Source organism: Pipra filicauda, unplaced genomic scaffold (assembly GCF_003945595.2).
Source record: "Pipra filicauda isolate LSUMZ 115617 unplaced genomic scaffold, ASM394559v2 scaffold731_size164108_pilon, whole genome shotgun sequence".
Taxonomy (NCBI): domain Eukaryota; kingdom Metazoa; phylum Chordata; class Aves; order Passeriformes; family Pipridae; genus Pipra; species Pipra filicauda.
The window spans coordinates 37241-56025 of NW_024104900.1; the positions used below are offsets into that span (position 1 = coordinate 37241).

Sequence of the window (18785 nt, forward strand, 5' to 3'; positions counted from 1 at the left end):
ACTTCAACCCAGATCTCCAGTGTGGCCCCTGATCCTGAACCTCAAGTCCCAACCACGGACCTCAACCTCAGGTCCAACCCCAGATCCCAACAGTAGATCCCAAACCTAGACCTCGCCCCAAACCTGATGCCCACTCTCAGTTCCAGAGGTGACCCCTGACCCTGACCCTCCATCCCAGGCCCCAAACCTGGACCCCAATCCTGGGTCCTGAACAGGGACCTCCACCCTGGGTCCCAAAGATGGCCCTGGGGGGCGATGGGTGATCCCACCAAACCCACGAATCCTCATCCCACTCAACTAAGCCCCCCCATGGCCAGGCTGGGGAGCACCCCTGGGTGCTGCTGGTCCCCAGGAGGGTCCCCAGGAGGGTCCCCCTGCCCCCGTACCCGTCTCCACGTCCTGCACGTAGAAGTGGAGGTCGTCGGTGATCTCGGTGACGAACACGGGTTTGTAGTTGGCCGTGCGCTCCTTCTCCTCCAGCACCGGCACCACCTCCTCCACCGGGGTCTCCTCGTAGTGGGACCACACCTGGGGGCACACGTGGGGTGGGGACATCTCTTGGGGTGGGGACATCTCTTGGGGTGGGGACGTCCCTTGGGGTGGGGACGTCCCTCGGGGTGGGACATCTCTTGGGGTGGGTCCATCATCTCTTGGCACAGGGACATCCCTTGGGGAAGGGCCATCCATTAGGGTCGGGACATTCCCTGGGGTGGGCCCATCATCTCTCGGGGTGGGGATATTTCTGTGGTGGGGCCATCCCTCAGGGTGTGGACCCCTCTTGGGCTGTGGACATCCATCGTGGTGGGGCCACCCCTTGGTGTGGGGACATCTACTGTGGCGGGGATCTCACTCGGCATGGGGGCGTCCCTTGGCACGAGGCCATCGCCTCTTGGGATGGGGACATCCCTCGGGTGGGGAGATCTCTTGACAAGAGGACATCCTCTGGGTGGGACCGTCTTCTGGGATGGGGCCATCTCTTTGGGACGGTGCCACCCCGGGGGGGTCCCAGTTCCCCCCTCACCTTCTCCTTCCTCTGCTTGGCCGCGTCCTGAGCCGCCAGCAGGGCCTTGCAGTAGGGGCTGCGCTCGGCCGTGAAGTGCACGCGGGACAGCGCCTGCTCCACCAGCGCCACCGACAGGTTCACGCCCTCGATGTGCAGCCACCCGATGAAATTCCCGGCCTTGTCCATGCTCTCCACCTCCACCTCCACCTGTGGGATCCCGGGAGTCACCCTGGGCACCGGAGCCACGGGCACCCGGCCCAGCCGCCGCCTCGTCCCGGCGCCCCAAGCTCCGTCCAGGGAGTGGCAGGCGGGTCCCCCCCAACGGCCTCTGTGCGCCCAGCTCGGACCATCGACCCCGAGGTGCCTCCCCAAAGTGTCCCCCCGAGCAGGTGACAGATGGGCCACGTTGTGGCCTTTGCCATGGTTAACTGGGTTTGGCTCCACAGGCGCTGCTGGACACGGAGCGTGTCCCTTCCCTGAGCTCGCCCATCCTGCCAGAACTGTTCCCGCTGCTTCCCAAAGCCTGTGGCATCCTGCTGCCCTTCCCCTGTGCCAGCCACAGCACTGCACTGGCCATGGGACCACACGGGACATGGCACTGCACTGGCCACATCACCGCGTGGGCTATGGGCACCACCCCGGCCATGGCACCACCCTGGCCATGGCACCAACCTGGCCATGGCACCACCCTGGCCATGGCACCAACCTGGCCATGGCACCACCCCGACCATGGCACCAACCTGGCCATGGCACCAACCTGGCCACGGCACCACCCTGGCCATGGCACCACCCCGACCATGGCACCACACCAGCCACAGCACCGCCCTGGCCATGGCACCACCCTGGCCCTGGCACCACACTGGCCATGGCACCACACTGACCATGGCACCGCACCGGCCGTGGTTCCTGTGTGGCAGGGTCACGGTGCAGGACAAGCCCCCGGGTCCCCCGCTGTGCCCAGGGGTGCCGGGCTGGTCCCCAGGGTGCAGCCCCACGCACGGCTGTGGCACCTCCCGAGCGCTGCCCGGTGACGCTCTGGTGACCACAGTGTCACTGTGCCAGCCCCCGTGGCAGGGTGACCAGTGAGGGGACGAGCAGGACATCGATGGGCTCAGGGGCAGGATGTGGCCACGGGGGACAGGGGGCACGGGGCACACGAGGCCAGCGTGTCCTGCAGCTCCCAGGGGACATCGCTGCCAGTTCTGCAGCCCCCCCAGGGATGTGCCACCACCACGGGGACTGCGACCCCAGGGAGGGAGGACAGGAGGGTCCCGGGGTGTCCCTGGGTGCTGCCACACAGGGTGTCCCAAGGGGCCCCCAACCACCCCCACCAGTGGCACTCTGGTGGTGGTTCCAAGTGCCACCAAGAGCGGGAGGGACAATGGGCTGCCTGTGGGAGCTGCAGGGGGTCCCCTCCCCACAATCCCAGGGGTCCCACCTGGGGCGGGGGGACACAAGGCAGTGGGGGGGTGCAACCCCCAGCCCGGGCCCCCCAAAGCCGGTGGTACCCAGGTGCCCATCCCCTGGCATGGTGCCCCCTCCCCAGCCCATGGCAGAGCTGGACCTGCAGCCCCCTCATCCCCCCATCCCCACTGCAGAGCGGGGTTTGTGCCCCCATCGGTGTCACAGCTCGGGTCAGGTCTCAGCCCTGAGCCCGGGGGGGGTCCACAGACCCCCGCTGAGCTGGGGGGTCGGATCCTGGGACGGGTGCCCATCACCCCGGCACTGTGCCCCCTCCCCAGCCTATGGCAGAGCAGGACCCCCCTCCCTCTGCAGAGCGGGGTTTGTGCCCCCATCAGTGTCACAGCTCGGGTCGGGTCTCAGCCCTGAGCCCGGAGGGGGTTAAGGGGGTCCACGGACCCCGCTCAGCGGGAGGTTGGATCCTCAGGGGGGCTCGGGGGGGGTGTGGGGGCCTCCAGCCACGGATGGAACCGCATCCCCCCCACCACCTTAAAGCCACCGAGCCCCCCCGAGCCGCCTCCGTCCCTCCTTCCGTCCCTCCGTCCCCGGCTCCGGGCCCCGGGGAGGGGTCGTTCAGGGCGCCCCCCTCTCCACATCCCCCGAGCGGGTCTGCGGGGAGGAGGAGGAGGAGGCGGCGGCGGGAGGGAGGAGGAAGAGGAGGAGGAAGCGGCTCATCCCGCATCGCCCTCCCCGCGCACAAAATCGCTCCGGGGCCGCCGCACCGGCCGAACCGGGGCCGGCGGGGGCCCCTCCGGAGCGAGGCGGGTGGGTGGGTGGGTGGGGGTGCGGGGGGGGCGCGGGGGGGTCTGTGCGGAGCCGGGATGCGTCAGCAGGAGCAGCGGGAGCGGCGGCAGCAGCAATCCATCCGCGTTCGCACTGAAGGACAAAAGGATGAGCCAGCCGCCTGCGCGGCTGCTTCCCGCACCGCCCGCACCGCCCGCACCGCCCGCACCGCCCCGCACCGCACCGCCCGCACCGCCCGCACCGCCCCGCGCGGCCCCCGCCACCGGAGGATGCCCGCCGGCACCGCGACCGCCACCGCTGTCACCGCCGCTGGCACCGCCACCATCGCCCCGCGCCGCCGCTGAACGCGACACCCACGCGGGGACGCGGGAACGACACGCGGGAGGGGACGGGACGGGACCCCCCCGCCCCGCCACCAGCGCAGCCGCCGCCGCTCCCGGGAGGTGCCCCCGCCGGCATCTCCCCCCCCCCACGCCGACGCCCTTTCCTCCTCCCCCCCCCCCTCCCCGAACCGCGTTTTTCCCTCTCCCGGGGGGGCTCCCCGAGATTTATTTATTTATTTCGGCCTATTTTTAATCTTTATTTTCCTGTTTTATTTTTAGGTTTCCTCCGGGGTTGGTTGTTGTTTTTTTTGGTTTTTTTTTTAAATTTATTTTAATATTTCTAATTTTTATTTTTAGTTTTTCGTTTTATTTTAGCCTTATTTTAACTTTTATCCCCGTTTCCCTTCTTATTTTAATTTCGGTTTATTTTATTTTAGATTTCGATTCCATTTTTATCTCCTTTTGACTCCCCTTTCCTCGCCAAATTTTTTTTCATTCCCATTTCCCTCCCCGTTTTTCATTTTTTCACTTTTTCTCTCCTCCGCTCCCTCCCCTTTTCCCAATTCTTCCTTTTCTCCCCGCTTCTCTTTTTTAATTATTTCCTTTTTTCCCACTTCCCCCCCGGTTCCCCCCCTTTTTCCCCGCGGCCTGGGGGGGGGCGGCCATGCGGGCCCCGCGGAGCCCCCCGGGCCGGCCCCAGGAGCGGAGGTGCGAGGCCGCGGGGTTGGCCGCGGTCGGGGGCTGCCGGGCCCCCGCTTAGCCGGGCCGGCCCCCCCCATCCTGCACCGCAGCCTCCAGGAGCCATTTTGTCTTTTTTTTTTTTTTTTTTTTTTTGTTTTTGGGGGGCCGGCCCCCCCCCCTCGGTCCCGCGCCCCCCGCGCTCGCCTCGAGCCCCCCCGGACCCCCCGATCCCCCTTCCCCAGGTAGGTACTGGCGAGCGGGGCAGGGTGGGGGGGTTCCTTCTCCTCCCCCCGACCCCCCCAGCACCTACCGCCGATTTTTTTCCCCCTAAATTTTAATTTTTCCTCCCTCCCCTCCCCTCTCCCCTCGGAGTCGTCCCCCCCCCCCCAATCCCAGCACCGCGACCCCCCCCCCCTCCGGCCAGCCGGGCCCCCCAGCTTGTGGGAGCCGGGAGAGGGGGGGGGCCCTGAGCCCGTTCTCCTGTTCTCGCCGCCATCCCCAGACGATGGTGAATGATGAACGTGCCACACCATGAAGCTCTTGTGGCAGGTAACTGTGCACCACCTCCGCCGCCACCGCCGCCACCGCACCTGGCCAGGGGTCCTGGCCGCCTCCCTGACCCTCCACGCGTGGATCCTCGCCCTGGCCGCCGCCTCCCCGGGCCCCCAGAGCTGCCCCTCCGTGTGCTCCTGCAGTAACCAGTTCAGCAAGGTGGTCTGCACCCGCCGCGGCCTGGCCGAGGTGCCCCCCGGCATCCCCTCCAACACCCGCTATCTCAACCTCATGGAGAACAACATCCAGATGATCCAGGCGGACACGTTCCGCCACCTGCACCACCTGGAGGTCCTGCAGCTGGGCAGGAACGCCATCCGGCAGATCGAGGTGGGGGCCTTCAACGGCCTGGCCAGCCTCAACACCCTGGAGCTCTTCGACAACTGGCTCACCGTCATCCCCAGCGGGGCCTTCGAGTACCTGTCCAAGCTGCGGGAGCTGTGGCTGCGCAACAACCCCATCGAGAGCATCCCCTCGTACGCCTTCAACCGCGTGCCCTCCCTCATGCGCCTCGACCTGGGCGAGCTCAAGAAGCTGGAGTACATCTCCGAGGGGGCTTTCGAGGGCCTGTACAACCTCAAGTACCTCAACCTGGGGATGTGCAACATTAAGGACATGCCCAACCTGACGCCCTTGGTGGGCCTGGAGGAGCTGGAGATGTCGGGCAATAACTTCCCCGAGATCAAACCGGGCTCCTTCCACGGGCTCAAATCCCTCAAAAAGCTCTGGATTATGAACTCGCAGATCAACCTGATCGAGCGCAACGCCTTCGACGACCTGACGGCGCTGGTGGAGCTCAACCTGGCCCACAACAACCTGTCCTCCCTGCCCCACGACCTCTTCGCCCCGCTGCGGTACCTGGTGGAGCTCCACCTGCACCACAACCCCTGGGACTGCGACTGCGACATCCTCTGGCTGTCGTGGTGGCTGCGGGAGTACATCCCCACCAACTCCACCTGCTGCGGGCGCTGCCACGCCCCGCTGCACATGCGGGGCAGGTTCCTGGTGGAGGTGGACCAGACCTCCTTCCAGTGCTCGGCGCCCTTCATCATGGACGCCCCCACGGACCTCAACATCTCGGAGGGGCGCGTGGCCGAGCTCAAGTGCCGCACGCCCTCCATGTCGTCGGTGCGGTGGCTGCTGCCCAACGGGACGGTGCTGAGCCACGCGTCCAGCCACCCGCGCATCTCCGTGCTCAACGACGGCACCCTCAACTTCTCCCACGTCCTGCTGACGGACACCGGGGTCTACACCTGCATGGTGACCAACGTGGCGGGCAACTCCAACGCCTCGGCGTACCTCAACGTGAGCACGGCCGAGCTCAACACCTCCAACTACAGCTTCTTCACCACCGTCACGGTGGAGACCACCGAGATCTCCCCGGAGGACATCTCCCCCAAGTTCACCAAGCCCGTGCCCACCACCTCGACGGGCTACCAGCCAGCCTACACCACCACCACCACCGTCCTGGTGCAGACCACGCGGACGCCCAAGCAGGTGGCCGTGCCCACCGCCGACGCCGGCGACAAGCTGCAGACCAGCCTGGACGAGGTGATGAAGACCACCAAGATCATCATCGGCTGCTTCGTGGCGGTGACGCTCCTGGCCGCGGCCATGCTCATCGTCTTCTACAAGCTCCGCAAGCGGCACCAGCAGCGCAGCACCGTGACGGCCGCGCGCACCGTGGAGATCATCCAGGTGGACGAGGACATCGCGCCCGCCGCCGCTGCCGCGCCCGCCGCCGCGCCCGCCGGCGTGGCCGGGGAGGGGGCCGTGGTGCTGCCCAACATCCACGACCACATCAACTACAACACCTACAAGGCGGGACACGGGGCCCACTGGACAGAGAACGCGCTGGGCAACTCGCTGCACCCCCCGGGGACCACCCTGGCCGACCCCTATTTAATCCAGACCCACACCAAGGAGAAAGTTCAGGAAACCCAGATATGACTCTTTTTTGGGGGCTTTTTCCTTCTTTTTTTTTTTTTTTTTTTTGGGGGGTTGTTTCCCCGCCACCCCCCCCGGAATTATTATAAACGCAATAGATGCACAAAAAGCAGAACTCCAAACGTAAGGAAAAGCAGGAAAATTCCTCAATAATAAGGAAAAACAGGAAAATTCCTCAATAACAGACACAACTTTTGTACAGGGGGGGGAGAGACTCTTTTTCGTGTACATGCTTCTATAGCCGACCTCGGGGCCGAGAAGAGCAGCAGATTATATTAAAATTTAACGAAACCCACCCGAAACTCCTACAAAAAAACCACTATTTTCTAACTCGCAGGTTCTATTTAAACAAAAAAAAAAAAAAAACCCAGGAGAAACAGAGAAAAAAAACAAACGGATATTCAGAGGATAAAAATTCGGTGCGAGCGGCGAGCGAGCGGCGGTGCCGTGGCGTGGTGGGACACGGGTGACACCGGAGCGGTGACAGGAGCCTGTCGGGGGGATCTGGGGGGGTCGGGGGTGTTTTCGTGGGTTATTTTGGGGGGGGGGGTGTGAGGTTGGCCCCCCCATCCCGCGCCGCTGCCCTTGGCGGCGTGCCGGCATCGCCGGCGTCACCGGGCGGGAGGTCGGCACGGCGCCAAAACCTTCTGAATGCAATAAAGGAATGAATCGGGGGGGGGGGGGGACTTTTTGGGGAGGGTGGGGGGGCGGGGGGGGCATAGCCTGAGGGCTGGGGATGGACGTCTGCAATGTATTCAAGCAAAAAATTCCTAAAAAACCCAAGGAAAGGGGGCGAACCCCCCGAGCGCCAGGCGGGGGGTGCGGGGGGTGTTTCGGGGGGTGTTTCGGGGGGGCTGACGGGGGGGGTGAGAGCGGGTGCCCCCCCGCTTCGCTCTGCACCCCCTTTCCTGCCGCACCACGGCTCGTGGGTCCCGGTGTGTGTCACCACCCCCCGGGCACCCCCCGGGCACCGGGGACCCCCCGGGCCCCCCCGGGCCCCCCCGGGCACCGGCACAGGGCTATGGCTCCTGGGGGGCTGGGGGGGCCCCACGGGAGACCTGACGAATGATTGTAACCACCTTCAGAACACCCAAACGGCAGTTCTAGTCCTTCGGGGGGAGGGGTGAGAATGGGGACACCCCCCCCAAGGGCTGCTCATGGAATGGGGGGGGCCGGGAGAATTTAAGGGCTCTGGGGGGGTGGGGGGAGTTTGGCGATGGGGGGGCCACCAGCATCTGAGGTGGCCACTGGGGGGGGTCCCGGTGGGGACCCCAAGTGCCTCGTGGGGGTCCTGAGGGCATGGGGGGTTTTGGGGGGGGGGTCGGGCAGTGGGGGGAGCCCTCCCCGGTTGCTCGAGCACTGGAACTACTTTAATTTCTGATTTTAGCTTTAAAATCTTATTGGAGGGGTCAAAGTTGAGCTAAAAAATTTGGGGGGGGGGGTCCGTGGGGGGCTAAAGGCGGGAAGGAGATGCAGAAGTTCTCTCTCGGTCTATAAACGCCGGAAGGATCCGACTGTACCGCGAATCCAACAAAAAAACAAGTGTATTTTTGTATTTTAATAAATATTGTTCAAAATTTGTAACGCCGAGTCCCCGAGGGGTTAAACGGGGGTTGGGGGGGGGGGGGGGGGGGCTGCGGGGTGTCCCCCCCCCCGCTCCTGCCATCCTGAAAGGGGTTTTTTGTCCTCTCAGCAGGAAAAAGCTTTGGAAAAATCGCGGAGCGGGGAAGGAGATGGAGGGAGGTGATGGAGGAGGGGGCTGGGGATGAGGAGAATCGGGGGGAGCGTGAGCCGGGGGGCACTGGGGGGGCTGCACCCCCGGCCGGGGACACGGGACCCCCCCACGGCCCAGTGTGGGTGTCACCCACTGCGGGCCCCCCTGGCTGGGCTGGGGGGGGGGGTGTCTCCCCCCGTTTGCGGGGTTCCCGCCTGGAATCGGGATGGACGGAGGGAGGGAGGGAGGGAGGATGGACCGGGATGGATCAGCCGGCGGGGATGGACGGGGGGGGGGATGGAGGCTGGCACGGGGTGGGGGGACACTGGGACCCCCCCGTGAGGGGACACTGGGACTCCCCCAGCCTGGGGGGACCCCGGGATACCCGGGTGGCACCGTCAGGACACGGGGTGTCCTGGGTGCTGGTGGTGGGGACACGGGGACCCTCAGCTGGGAGGGGACATGGGGACCCCTGGGTGCCAGCGGTGGGTCCCGGGGTGCCCCTGTGTCACCGGTGTCCCCCAAGTGCCACCTCCACCCAGCCCTCGTGGCGGTGCTGGGGGGACAGTGCCACCGGCAGCCCCGGGGCCACCCTCGTGCCACCACCCTCGTGCCACCACCCTCGTGCCACCACCCTCGTGCCACCACCACGTCCCCTCTGTCCTTGGGGCCAGGCCTGGAGCCTCCCCAGGGCCCCCCCGGCCCAGCCAGGGGATGAGCCCCCCCCGCCTCCTCCCCCCAGGTCCCCACGGAGCCGTGAGGGTTCAGCGTTGGGATTTGGGGGATTTTTAAGGAATTTTGCTGTTTTCGGCGAATCTGGGTCGGTTTCTCCCAAAACCACGTTCCTGCTTTTCCCTTTATTCCCGAATTTTCCCACCCGTGCCAATCTAGGAATGTAAACACCCTCCTCACCCCCCTCACACGGGCTGTCCCCCCCCAGCCCTGGCTTTGCAGGGGGCCTTCCTCCTCACCCCCCCACACTGCTCCCTGTGCCGGGGCCTGCCAGGAGTGATCCCAAAAATCCCAGGAATGCCGTGGCGGGGTCGGGGGGATTTATCGATTTTATTGGCATTAATTTAACCCCAACTTAGAGCAGCTGAGTTAATTACCCTCATCCCCATCCTACCCCCATCTTCTTCCTCACCCCCATCCCACCCCTTCCCTCATCTTCATTCCCATCCTCATCCTTATCTTCTTCCCCATCCCACCCCATCCCATCCCATCCCATCCCACCCCATCCCACCTCCATCCTCCTCCTCCCGGGGCCCTGGGGTGGGGCCAGGGGACACACAGGGGCTGTGGGGTGATGGGGGGCTGCAGGGCAGTGGGGGGAGCAGAGAGTTGGGGGGCTGCCTCTGATGGGAAGAGGGGCTGCAGGGAAGGGGGGGCTGCAGGGAAGGGGGGGCTGCAGTGAAGGGGGGGTTGCAGTGTCAGGGGGGCTGCAGTGCCAGAGGGGTTGCAGTGAAGGGGGGGTTGCAGTGCCAGGGGGGCCGTGGGTAGGGGCACAAGGGGGACACTGACAGGGCTGGAGGGGTTCCCCCACCAAACCCCCCCAGTCCTTGGGTACCCCCCAGTTCCAGGAATTCCATCCTCTCCATCTTATTAAGGATAATCCCTCTGGCAACCTCTGGCATGTGCACACAGCACGGGCACTCCCGGGTGGGCACGGGCTGGGGGCCATGGAATTGGGGATTTGGCCGGAGCAGGGCGGGAATCAGCCCCTGGGATTGGGGAAAAGGCACATATTGACCAACTACAAACAGCACTGCTATGGAATGTCACGGAAACCCCCTCGGCATCAGGATTTGGGGGGTCTCCTGGTGCCCACCCTGGCACTGGTGGCTCTGGGGAGCAGCGGGATGAGGTGGGATGTGGCAGGAATGCTCCGAGCACAGCACTGGGATTGGGATTGGTGTTGGGAGCAGGGTTGGGGTTGGCCCTGCAATTCGAGTTGGGATCAGTGCTGGAATCGGGGTTGGGATTGGCGCTGGGACCAACGCTGGGATCGGGGTCGGATCAACCGACCGGGAATTTCCAGCTCAAGCACAACAAAAACAATGGAGAAATCCGGGGGGACGTGGCAGATTTCAGGTGTTCCCGGAGGATGAGGCAGCTCCTGCCAGGATCAGTGCCGTGGTCATTGCAAAGCAACTGGGGGGCACCTCGGGGGGTCCCCGTGGCCCTGTCCCGGGTTACCCACGAGCCCCCGATCCCCCCGGAGCGTCCCAGCGCCCTCCTCCTTCCCAACCCGATCCGGGGCCGGTTCGTCACGGCGGCTCCGGGCCCGTGAGTCAGCACAGCCGGAGCCGCCGGATAAAAATATCCCGCTGGGTGTGGGGGTGGGCAGGGATTTGGCTGCCGGAGGGAACACGTGTCGGGGCCACCGTGGGAACCGCGGGGACCCGGCCGGGACCCGGAGCCCAGCTCGGCGTCGGCACCAGGAATTCACCCACGGGCAGCATCCTGCGCTCCCACCGCCTCCACATTCCCAGGCAGCATCCCACATTCCATGGGACCCTCTGCCCTGACATTCCCAGGCAGCATCCCACATTCCATGGGACCCTCTGCCCTGACATTCCCAGGCAGCATCCCACATTCCATGGGACCCTCTGCCCTGACATTCCCAGGCAGCATCCCACGTTCCACGTGGCCTCCCTGCCAAAACATTCCCGCACAGCATCCCAAATTCCGCGTGGCCTCCCCACCACAACATTCCTGGGAAGCATCGTGTCCTCCTTGCCGTAGCATTCCTGGGAAGCATCTCAGCCTCCATGTGGCCTCCCTGCCATGACATTCCAGGCAGGTGCTGTGCGGAGCCTCCGGAATGTGCCGAGGCAGCGGAGCGAAGCCCCTGGGACGCGGGTCAGCAGTTCCTGGCAGTAGGAGATGCTGAGCAGGGAGGGGGAGGACTGCAGTGTCCCCGTGTCCCTGTGTCCCAGTGTTCCTGCATTCCCATGTCCCAGTGTCCCCGTGTCCCTGTGTCCCAGTGTTCCTGCATTCCCATGTCCCAGTGTCCCCGTGTCCCTGTGTCCCAGTGTTCCTGCATTCCCATGTCCCAGTGTCCTTGTGTCCCTGTGTCCCAGTGTTCCTGCATTCCCATGTCCCAGTGTCCTTGTGTCCCTGTGTCCCAGTGTCCCTGCATTCCTGTGCCCCAGTGTCCCTGAATTCCTGTGTCCCTGTGTCCCCATGTCCCTACATTCCCATGTCCCAGTGTCTCTGTGTCCCTGCATTCCCATGTCCCTGTGTCCCTGTATTCCCATATCCCTGCATTCCCATGTCCCTGTGTCCCTGTGTTGTGTCCCTGCATCCCCATGTTGCCGTGTCCCTGTATTTCTATGTCCCTGCATCCCTGTGTCCATTTCCCCCTGTTCCCATATCCCTGTTTCCCCATGTTCCCATATCCCTGTTTCCCCATGTTCCCATATCCCTGTTTCCCCATGTTCCCATATCCCTGTTTCCCCATGTTCCCATATCCCTGTTTCCCCATGTTCCTGAGTCCGTGCATCTCCATGTCCCCACATCCCCGTGATCCCATAGCCCTGTGTTCCTGTGTCCCTGCATTCCCATGTCCCTGTGAACCCATATCCCTGTGAGCCCATGTTCTCATGTCCCTGTGTTCCCATGTTCCATATCCCTGTGAGCCCATGTTCTCATGTCCCTCTGTTCCCATATCCCTGTGTTCCCATGTTCCATATCCCTGTGTTCCCATATCCCTGTGTCCCCATGTTCTCATGTCCCTGTGTTCCCATATCCCTGTGTTCCCATGTTCCCATATCCCTGTGTTCCCATGTTCCCATATCCCTGTGTTCCCATATTCCCATGTCCCTGTGTTCCCATGTTCCCATATCCCTGTGTTCCCATATTCCCATATCCCTGTGTTCCCATGTTCCCATGTCCCTGTGTTCCCATATTCCCATGTCCCTGTGTTCCCATGTTCCCATATCCCTGTGTTCCCATGTTCCCATGTCCCTGTGTTCCCATGTTCCCATGTCCCTGTGTTCCCATGTTCCCATATCCCTGTGTTCCCATATTCCCATGTCCCTGTGTTCCCATATTCCCATGTCCCTGTGTTCCCATGTTCCCATATCCCTGTGTTCCCACATTCCCATATCCCTGTGTTCCCATATTCCCATGTCCCTGTGTTCCCATATTCCCATGTCCCTGTGTTCCCACGTTCCATGTCCCTGTGTTCCCACCTTCCATGTCCCTGTGTCCCCACACCTGCAGTCCCCGGGTGGGCTCCACTCCGGACCCCCACAGGCACCACTGGCCTGGAGCTGCTGCCACAGCTGCATCCATGGCCACATCTGGATCTGTGGTAACCCTGGATCCGTGTCCAGCACATCTGCGCCAGTGCCAGTGCCTGCATCCCTGGCAACATCTGGATCCGTGCACCCACCACCACATCTGCATCTGGGGCCACATCTGGATCAGTGCCCACAGCCACGCCCATGGCCACAGCTGGATCCTCGCACACAGCTGCATTCACAGCCACATCTGTGTCCCTGCCACAGCTGGATCCTCGCACACAGCTGCATCCACAGCCACATCTGTGTCCCTGCCCACAGCTGGATCCTCGCACACAGCTGCATCCACAGCCACATCTGTGTCCCTGCCCACATCTGGATCCGTGCCCAGGACTGCAGCTGTGGCCACCTCTGTGTCTGCAGGCACATCCACATCTGTATGCACAGGTCACAGCTGTACCCACACCCACATCTGCACCAGTGCCAAGTCCCTCTGGGCACACCAATCCCAACTCTGGGCTCCATGGGGGGCTGGGATGGGCCGGGGGGGATCCGGGATCTGCCCTGGAATTATGAATCACGGTGTAATTACCCCAAATGGGCCCAGAGCTCCGGAGCTTCAGTCAGGGAAATCACAGGAGTTCCAGGGAATTTTAACACCCAGAGACATTAATGAGAACAGGCTCAAACAGGGGGATCTGTCCTGCTCACATCCTGCATCCATCCTGTACACATCCTACATCCCTCCTGCACCCATCCTGTACACATCCTGCATCCCTCCTGCACCCATCCTGTACACATCCTGTACACATCCTGCATCCCTCCTGTACACATCCTGCATCCCTCCTGTACACATCCTGCATCCCTCCTGCATCCCTGATGCATCCACCCTGTACACATCCTGCATCCCTCCTGCATCCCTCCTGTACACATCCTGCATCCCTCCTGCATCCCTGATGCATCCACCCTGTACACATCCTGCATCCCTGATGCATCCACCCTGTACACATCCTGCATCCCTGATGCATCCACCCTGTACACATCCTGCATCCCTCCTGCATCCATCCTGTACACATCCTGCATCCCTCCTGCATCGCTCCTGCCCCCACCTTTCATCCATCCTACATCCCTCCTCCATCTGCCCAAGGCATCTGGGATCTCTTGGAATCACCCAGTATCCCTCGGAATCACCTGGGATCTCTCAGGATCACCTGGGACACTCTCAGTATTGCCTGGGATCTCTCAGTGTCCCCTGGGATCTGTTGGTGACACCCAGTATCCCTCGGAATCACCTGGGATCTCCCAGGATTACCTGGGACACTCTCAGTATTGCCTGGGATCTCTCAGTGTCCCCTGGGATCTCTTGGAATCACCCAGTATCCCTCGGAATCACCTGGGATCTCCCAGGATCACCTGGGACACTCTCAGTATTGCCTGGGATCTCTCAGTGTCCCCTGGGGTCTGTTGGTGACACCCTGGATCTCTCAGGATCACCCTGGATCTCTCAGGATCCCCTGGGATCTCTCCACATCCCACAGGACACTCTCAGTATTCCCAGGATCTCTCGGTACCTCTGGGACCTGTCAGTGTTGCCCCTGCCCCCGGATGCCCCCGGATGCCCCCGGATGCCCCCGGATGCCCCCGGATGCCCCCGGTGCCGGTCCCGCCGGTCCCGCCGTACCTCCCGCTGCAGCACGAGCTCCTTGGTGAACAGCGTGGCCTCCTCGCTGAAGGGCTCCCCCTCCTGCGCCAGCCCCGGCAGGTTCCGGGCACCCCGCGGGCACTCGATGCCTGGGGGAGGAAGAGGAGGAGGAGGGTGAGGCCGAGGTCACCCCCCTGCCCCCCTGGGAACGGCCCCCGGGGAATGGGCTGGGCAGGGAACGGGGCATCGGAGTCAGGGGGGATGTGGGAAGCTCCGGGAGGGTCCAGTGGTGGCACAGCCATGGGAGAGGATGGGATAGCTCAGGACCAGCAGGGATGGGGACGTGGGGACATATCCAGACCCCCACATTCGCAGCCTCTCTCCCTGACTCAGCTTCCCACTGCCCTCAGGATACCCCTGGGATACCCCCCTGCCCTGGAAAACAGGGAAGTCCTGCATTATTAATTACAATTTACATAATTTGCATAATTAATGAAGTGCTGGGAATTACAGCTCCATGCCGGAGCCGCGATCCTTCGGGAAGGCAGAGACAAGGTGTCACACCCCCAGGGCCACAGCAGTGTCACCATTCCCCCAGGAGGCACGAGGACATGGATCTGTTCCCAGAGCATCCGGGAGCACCCGGAGCCCACGATGTCCCTGTGTCACTGAGACCATCCCATCCTCATCCCTGGCCCTGTCATCTCCCCATCCCCAGCTCTATTGGATACCCATCCTCATCCCTGTCCCTGCTGTATCCCTGACCCCAGCCCTATCACATCCTCATCCCTGTCCCTGCTATATCCCTGACCCCATCCCTATCACATCCTCATCCCCGGCCCTGCTGTATCCCTGACCCCATCCCTATCACATCCTCATCCCTGTCCCTGCTGTATCCCTGACCCCATCCCTATCACATCCTCATCCCCAGCCCTGCTGTATCCCTGACCCCATCCCTATCACATCCTCATCCCTGTCCCTGCTGTATCCCTGACCCCATCCCTATCACATCCTCATCCCTGTCCCTGCTGTATCCCTGACCCCATCCCTACCACATCCTCATCCCTGTCCCTGCTGTATCCCTGACCCCATCCCTATCACATCCTCATCCCTGTCCCTGTTGTATCCCTGACCCCAGCCCTATCACATCCTCATCCCTGTCCCTGCTGTATCCCTGACCCCAGCCCTATCACATCCTCATCCCTGTCCCTGCTGTATCCCTGACCCCAGCCCTATCACATCCTCATCCCTGTCCTTTGTCATTTCCCCATCCCGGTCCCCATCCCTGTCCCCACCATCACACCATCCCTGCCCCATTCCCATCCCTGTCCCATTCCCATCCCTACTGCACACCCATTCTCATCCCTATCCCTGTTGTACCCCCATCCTGCCCCCATCCCATCTCCATCCCCATTCCCAGGCTATGCTGCCTCCAAGGGAAGCCAAACATTTCCAGGAAATCCAGCAGGAGCTTCCCAGGCAGCTTCCAGCCCTGTCCCTGCCCACTGCTCCCAGCCCCAGCACTGCTCCCAACCCCAGCACTGCTCCCAACCCCAGCACTGCTCCCAACCCCAGCACTGCTCCCAGCCCCGGCACTAATCCCAACCCCAGCACTGCTCCCAACCCCAGCACTGATCCCAGCTCTGGCACTAATCCCAACCCCAGCACTGATTCCGATCCCAGCACTGATCCCATGTTTCTCCAACAAGGAGCATCTCCCAGCACCGTGCTGGGAGTGGGAATGAGGACCCGGAGCCGCCCTTCCTCCTTCTTCTCCTCCTTCTCCGTGGAGGGGACTGGGAGCTGCTGAAGGTTTATGCACCACACTGGAATTTTTTCCCTCAAAATAATAGGGGAAGAGCTGAGGAAGCACCGGAATCCTTAAACCACACGAGCTGAGAGCAGCGTTTTCCGGCTGCCAGCTCCTCCATGCTGGGATCCCACTTCGGATCCTCTCCCGGCCCTGGCGCTTCCCAAACCCACCCAAGGGAAGATTCTGGAAAAGGCAAAGCTCAAAAGGATGGGCTGAACGTGCTCATCCCCCTGGGAATGCTGTAGGGAGAGGGGAAGGGGATGTTTGGCACCCGGAAAAGTTCTCCAGCACTTTAAAAATAGCAACTAATCCCGAACGCGCGGCTCCGCTGCTCTTCCCGGGGAGCCGTGACGGATTAATGAGGGATGCGGCTGGAAGTGCTGCAGCCACCGCGCTCCCCTGGGCTTCCCACAGAATTCCAGCACAGTCCTGCTGAGCTGGAGCTGGGGGATGGAAGGGGCAGCTCTGGGGGGGCTGCTCCGACCCTGGAACCATCCTCGGAGGGATGGAGGGATGGGGGCAGGAATTCCACAGCATCCCAGGGCATCCCAGGGCATCCCGCAGCATCCCACGGACATTGCAGAGCGTCCCTGGGTGTCCCACGGCATCCTGCACATCCTGGGGTGTCCTGCAGCATCCCAGGGTATCCCACAGTATCCCTGGGATCTCCTGCAGCATCCTGGGGCATCCCACAGCATTCCCAGGTATCCCACAGCATTCCCAGGTATCCCACAACAGCCTGCAGGATCCTGCCCTGGGATGCTGGGAGGGGCTGGGCCTCCCTGGCCATCAGTGGGAATACAGAAAATAAATCTCCCTAGGGAAGCTCTCTTGGAGCAGGAACCTTTCCAGCCCAAATTCCTGGGATTTAAGCAGCTTGTCCCAGCTTGCTGTGCCTGGAGAAGCGCAGGGATACGGGATGGCTGCGGGCGAGGACTGGCTGTGCCGGGGTGGAATGCCAGGGATCGATCTGCCAGAGGATTTATGGATTTTGGGAGCAATGGGGGTGAGCAGCAGGGAGGGCACACCCGGGAACTGCGGGAGTGGGGCCGTGGACACAGCGCTGGACCAGCCCCATGGAGGGAACACCCACATGGAAAAACTCTGGATTCCCATCCCCACCTCGCAGTTCCACAGCTCCAGTGCCCCCTTGGGGAATTTCGGGACACCCCGGAGCCAGGTGGCCCCGCACCCCAACATTCCCCCTCATCCCTCGGGAATTCTGCCGCTCCCAGCCCCCGCCCCGGGAAGGCGTCAGGCTCCAGAGTTTTGCCAGGAGAGAGGAATTTGGGATTAAAGCAGCTCCTCTATTTGCACATATTTATAGTGCTCCGACGGATCTATTTTAGCTGGAAAGCCGGGATGAGCTCCCTCGGGAGCATCCCTGGAGTCACATTTTAAGGGACTTGGCTTCTCTTTATGGTGCTCATTTGCATTTGATATCCATAAAAAAGGCAGGCGTTGATAAAAGGCGGATATTTATCCTATTCCTGGCTTGGCAGAGGAGGGTTGGGAATGGCACCGGGGGGAGAACCAATCAAAACCAGGGAAAACAAAAGCCGGAAGGTCCTGCTGGGATCGTGGCCGCTGGATGCTGTCACTGCCGGTGGGGTTTTATGGGATGGAACTATTTGGGGGATTAATCCCCACTGGAACAGAGCAGGGGGGAGCAGGGATATCCATGGAGCAGGATCATGGAGATCCAAAGAGGAGGACCATGGAACAGGGACCCCTGTGGAGCAGGGAATCTCATGGAATAACGACCCCCCAGGGAGCAGGGCTGTGGCACCGGAGAGGTGCCAGCCCCCCATCCCATTCCCTATGGATCCCGTGGGCACTGGGACTCCAGAGAGGTGCCAGCCCCCCATCCCAACCCCTACAGATCCCGGGGGCACCGTGGTGGGCACTGGGATTCCAGAGTAGAGCCAACCTCTGGAATCCAGAAAGATTTCAGTCGATCCCAGTTCCTCCTCCCAAGCACGTGGGAGGTTCATCACTCCTGACAATTCCCATGTCTCCGTGCCCGGGAAGGGGGAGCTGCGTTTTCCCAGCATTTCCCACTGGCTTTGACAATGGATAAAATCAGACTCCAGGATATTTATAGGCAAGAGCACACGGAGAAGGACAGGTTTAGGACACGCTCCACATGGCAGGAGTCAGCTTGGGATAGGGCTGGGAATGCTCACGCTCCAGCCGGATCCGGGGATGGAATGTCCTCATTGCTCCCAGTGTTTGGGCCCTGGAGGGGGACGTTGGGACTGGGGGTCCCTGGCTGGGCTGGCCACGTCTGGGGTGGTCTGGGATCTGCTGACATCCGGAGCACAGGCTGCATGCAGTGGGAAAAGGCTCCGGGATGGGAGGGGCTGGGGGGAGAGGGGGATCCCGTGGCACCATCCCGGGTCACCCCAAATTACTTTCTGACTGGGAGCATCATTCCTGGCCATCCCAGGTCACTGGTTGGACTGGGAGCAGGCACGGAGCCTCCCCCTTCCCAAACCCCATCCCAGTTATCCGAGGGGAACAGGGACAGGACACGGTCCCCAGGTCTGGGGACGAAGGGATGGGCAAAGACTCCCCAGTTCCATCCCTGCTCCCCCGGGATCAGCATTCCCTCAGAGGGAGCCGCCGCTCTGCCCTTCCCAGTGTTTGATCCCCGGA

At 62.5% G+C, this 18785-nt stretch overlaps 2 protein-coding genes across 2 annotated transcripts in view; one reads left to right on the top strand and one right to left on the bottom strand.

The window, feature by feature from the left end:
* The window catches only part of SND1 (staphylococcal nuclease and tudor domain containing 1), an 83437-nt gene that overhangs the window by 4908 nt on the left and 59744 nt on the right, over positions 1-18785 (bottom strand). Inside the window, exons 16-18 of the mRNA XM_039389499.1 lie at positions 14354-14463; positions 1022-1210; positions 387-528 (exon numbers count right to left, since the gene is read on the bottom strand). Of these exons, the coding sequence (XP_039245433.1) occupies positions 387-528; positions 1022-1210; positions 14354-14463 (441 nt within the window). The remainder of the gene's footprint in view (positions 1-386; positions 529-1021; positions 1211-14353; positions 14464-18785) is intronic.
* LRRC4 (leucine rich repeat containing 4) lies at positions 4568-7006 on the top strand. Its single transcript, XM_027746517.2, has one exon. The coding sequence runs from the start codon at positions 4744-4746 to the stop codon at positions 6712-6714; it is 1971 nt and encodes a 656-aa protein (XP_027602318.1). The 5' UTR covers positions 4568-4743; the 3' UTR covers positions 6715-7006.

Excerpts from the sequence above, each read along its gene's own strand:
- LRRC4 (XM_027746517.2), top strand. The coding sequence starts at position 4,744 with ATGAAGCTCTTGTGGCAGGTAACTGTGCACCACCTCCGCCGCCACCGC.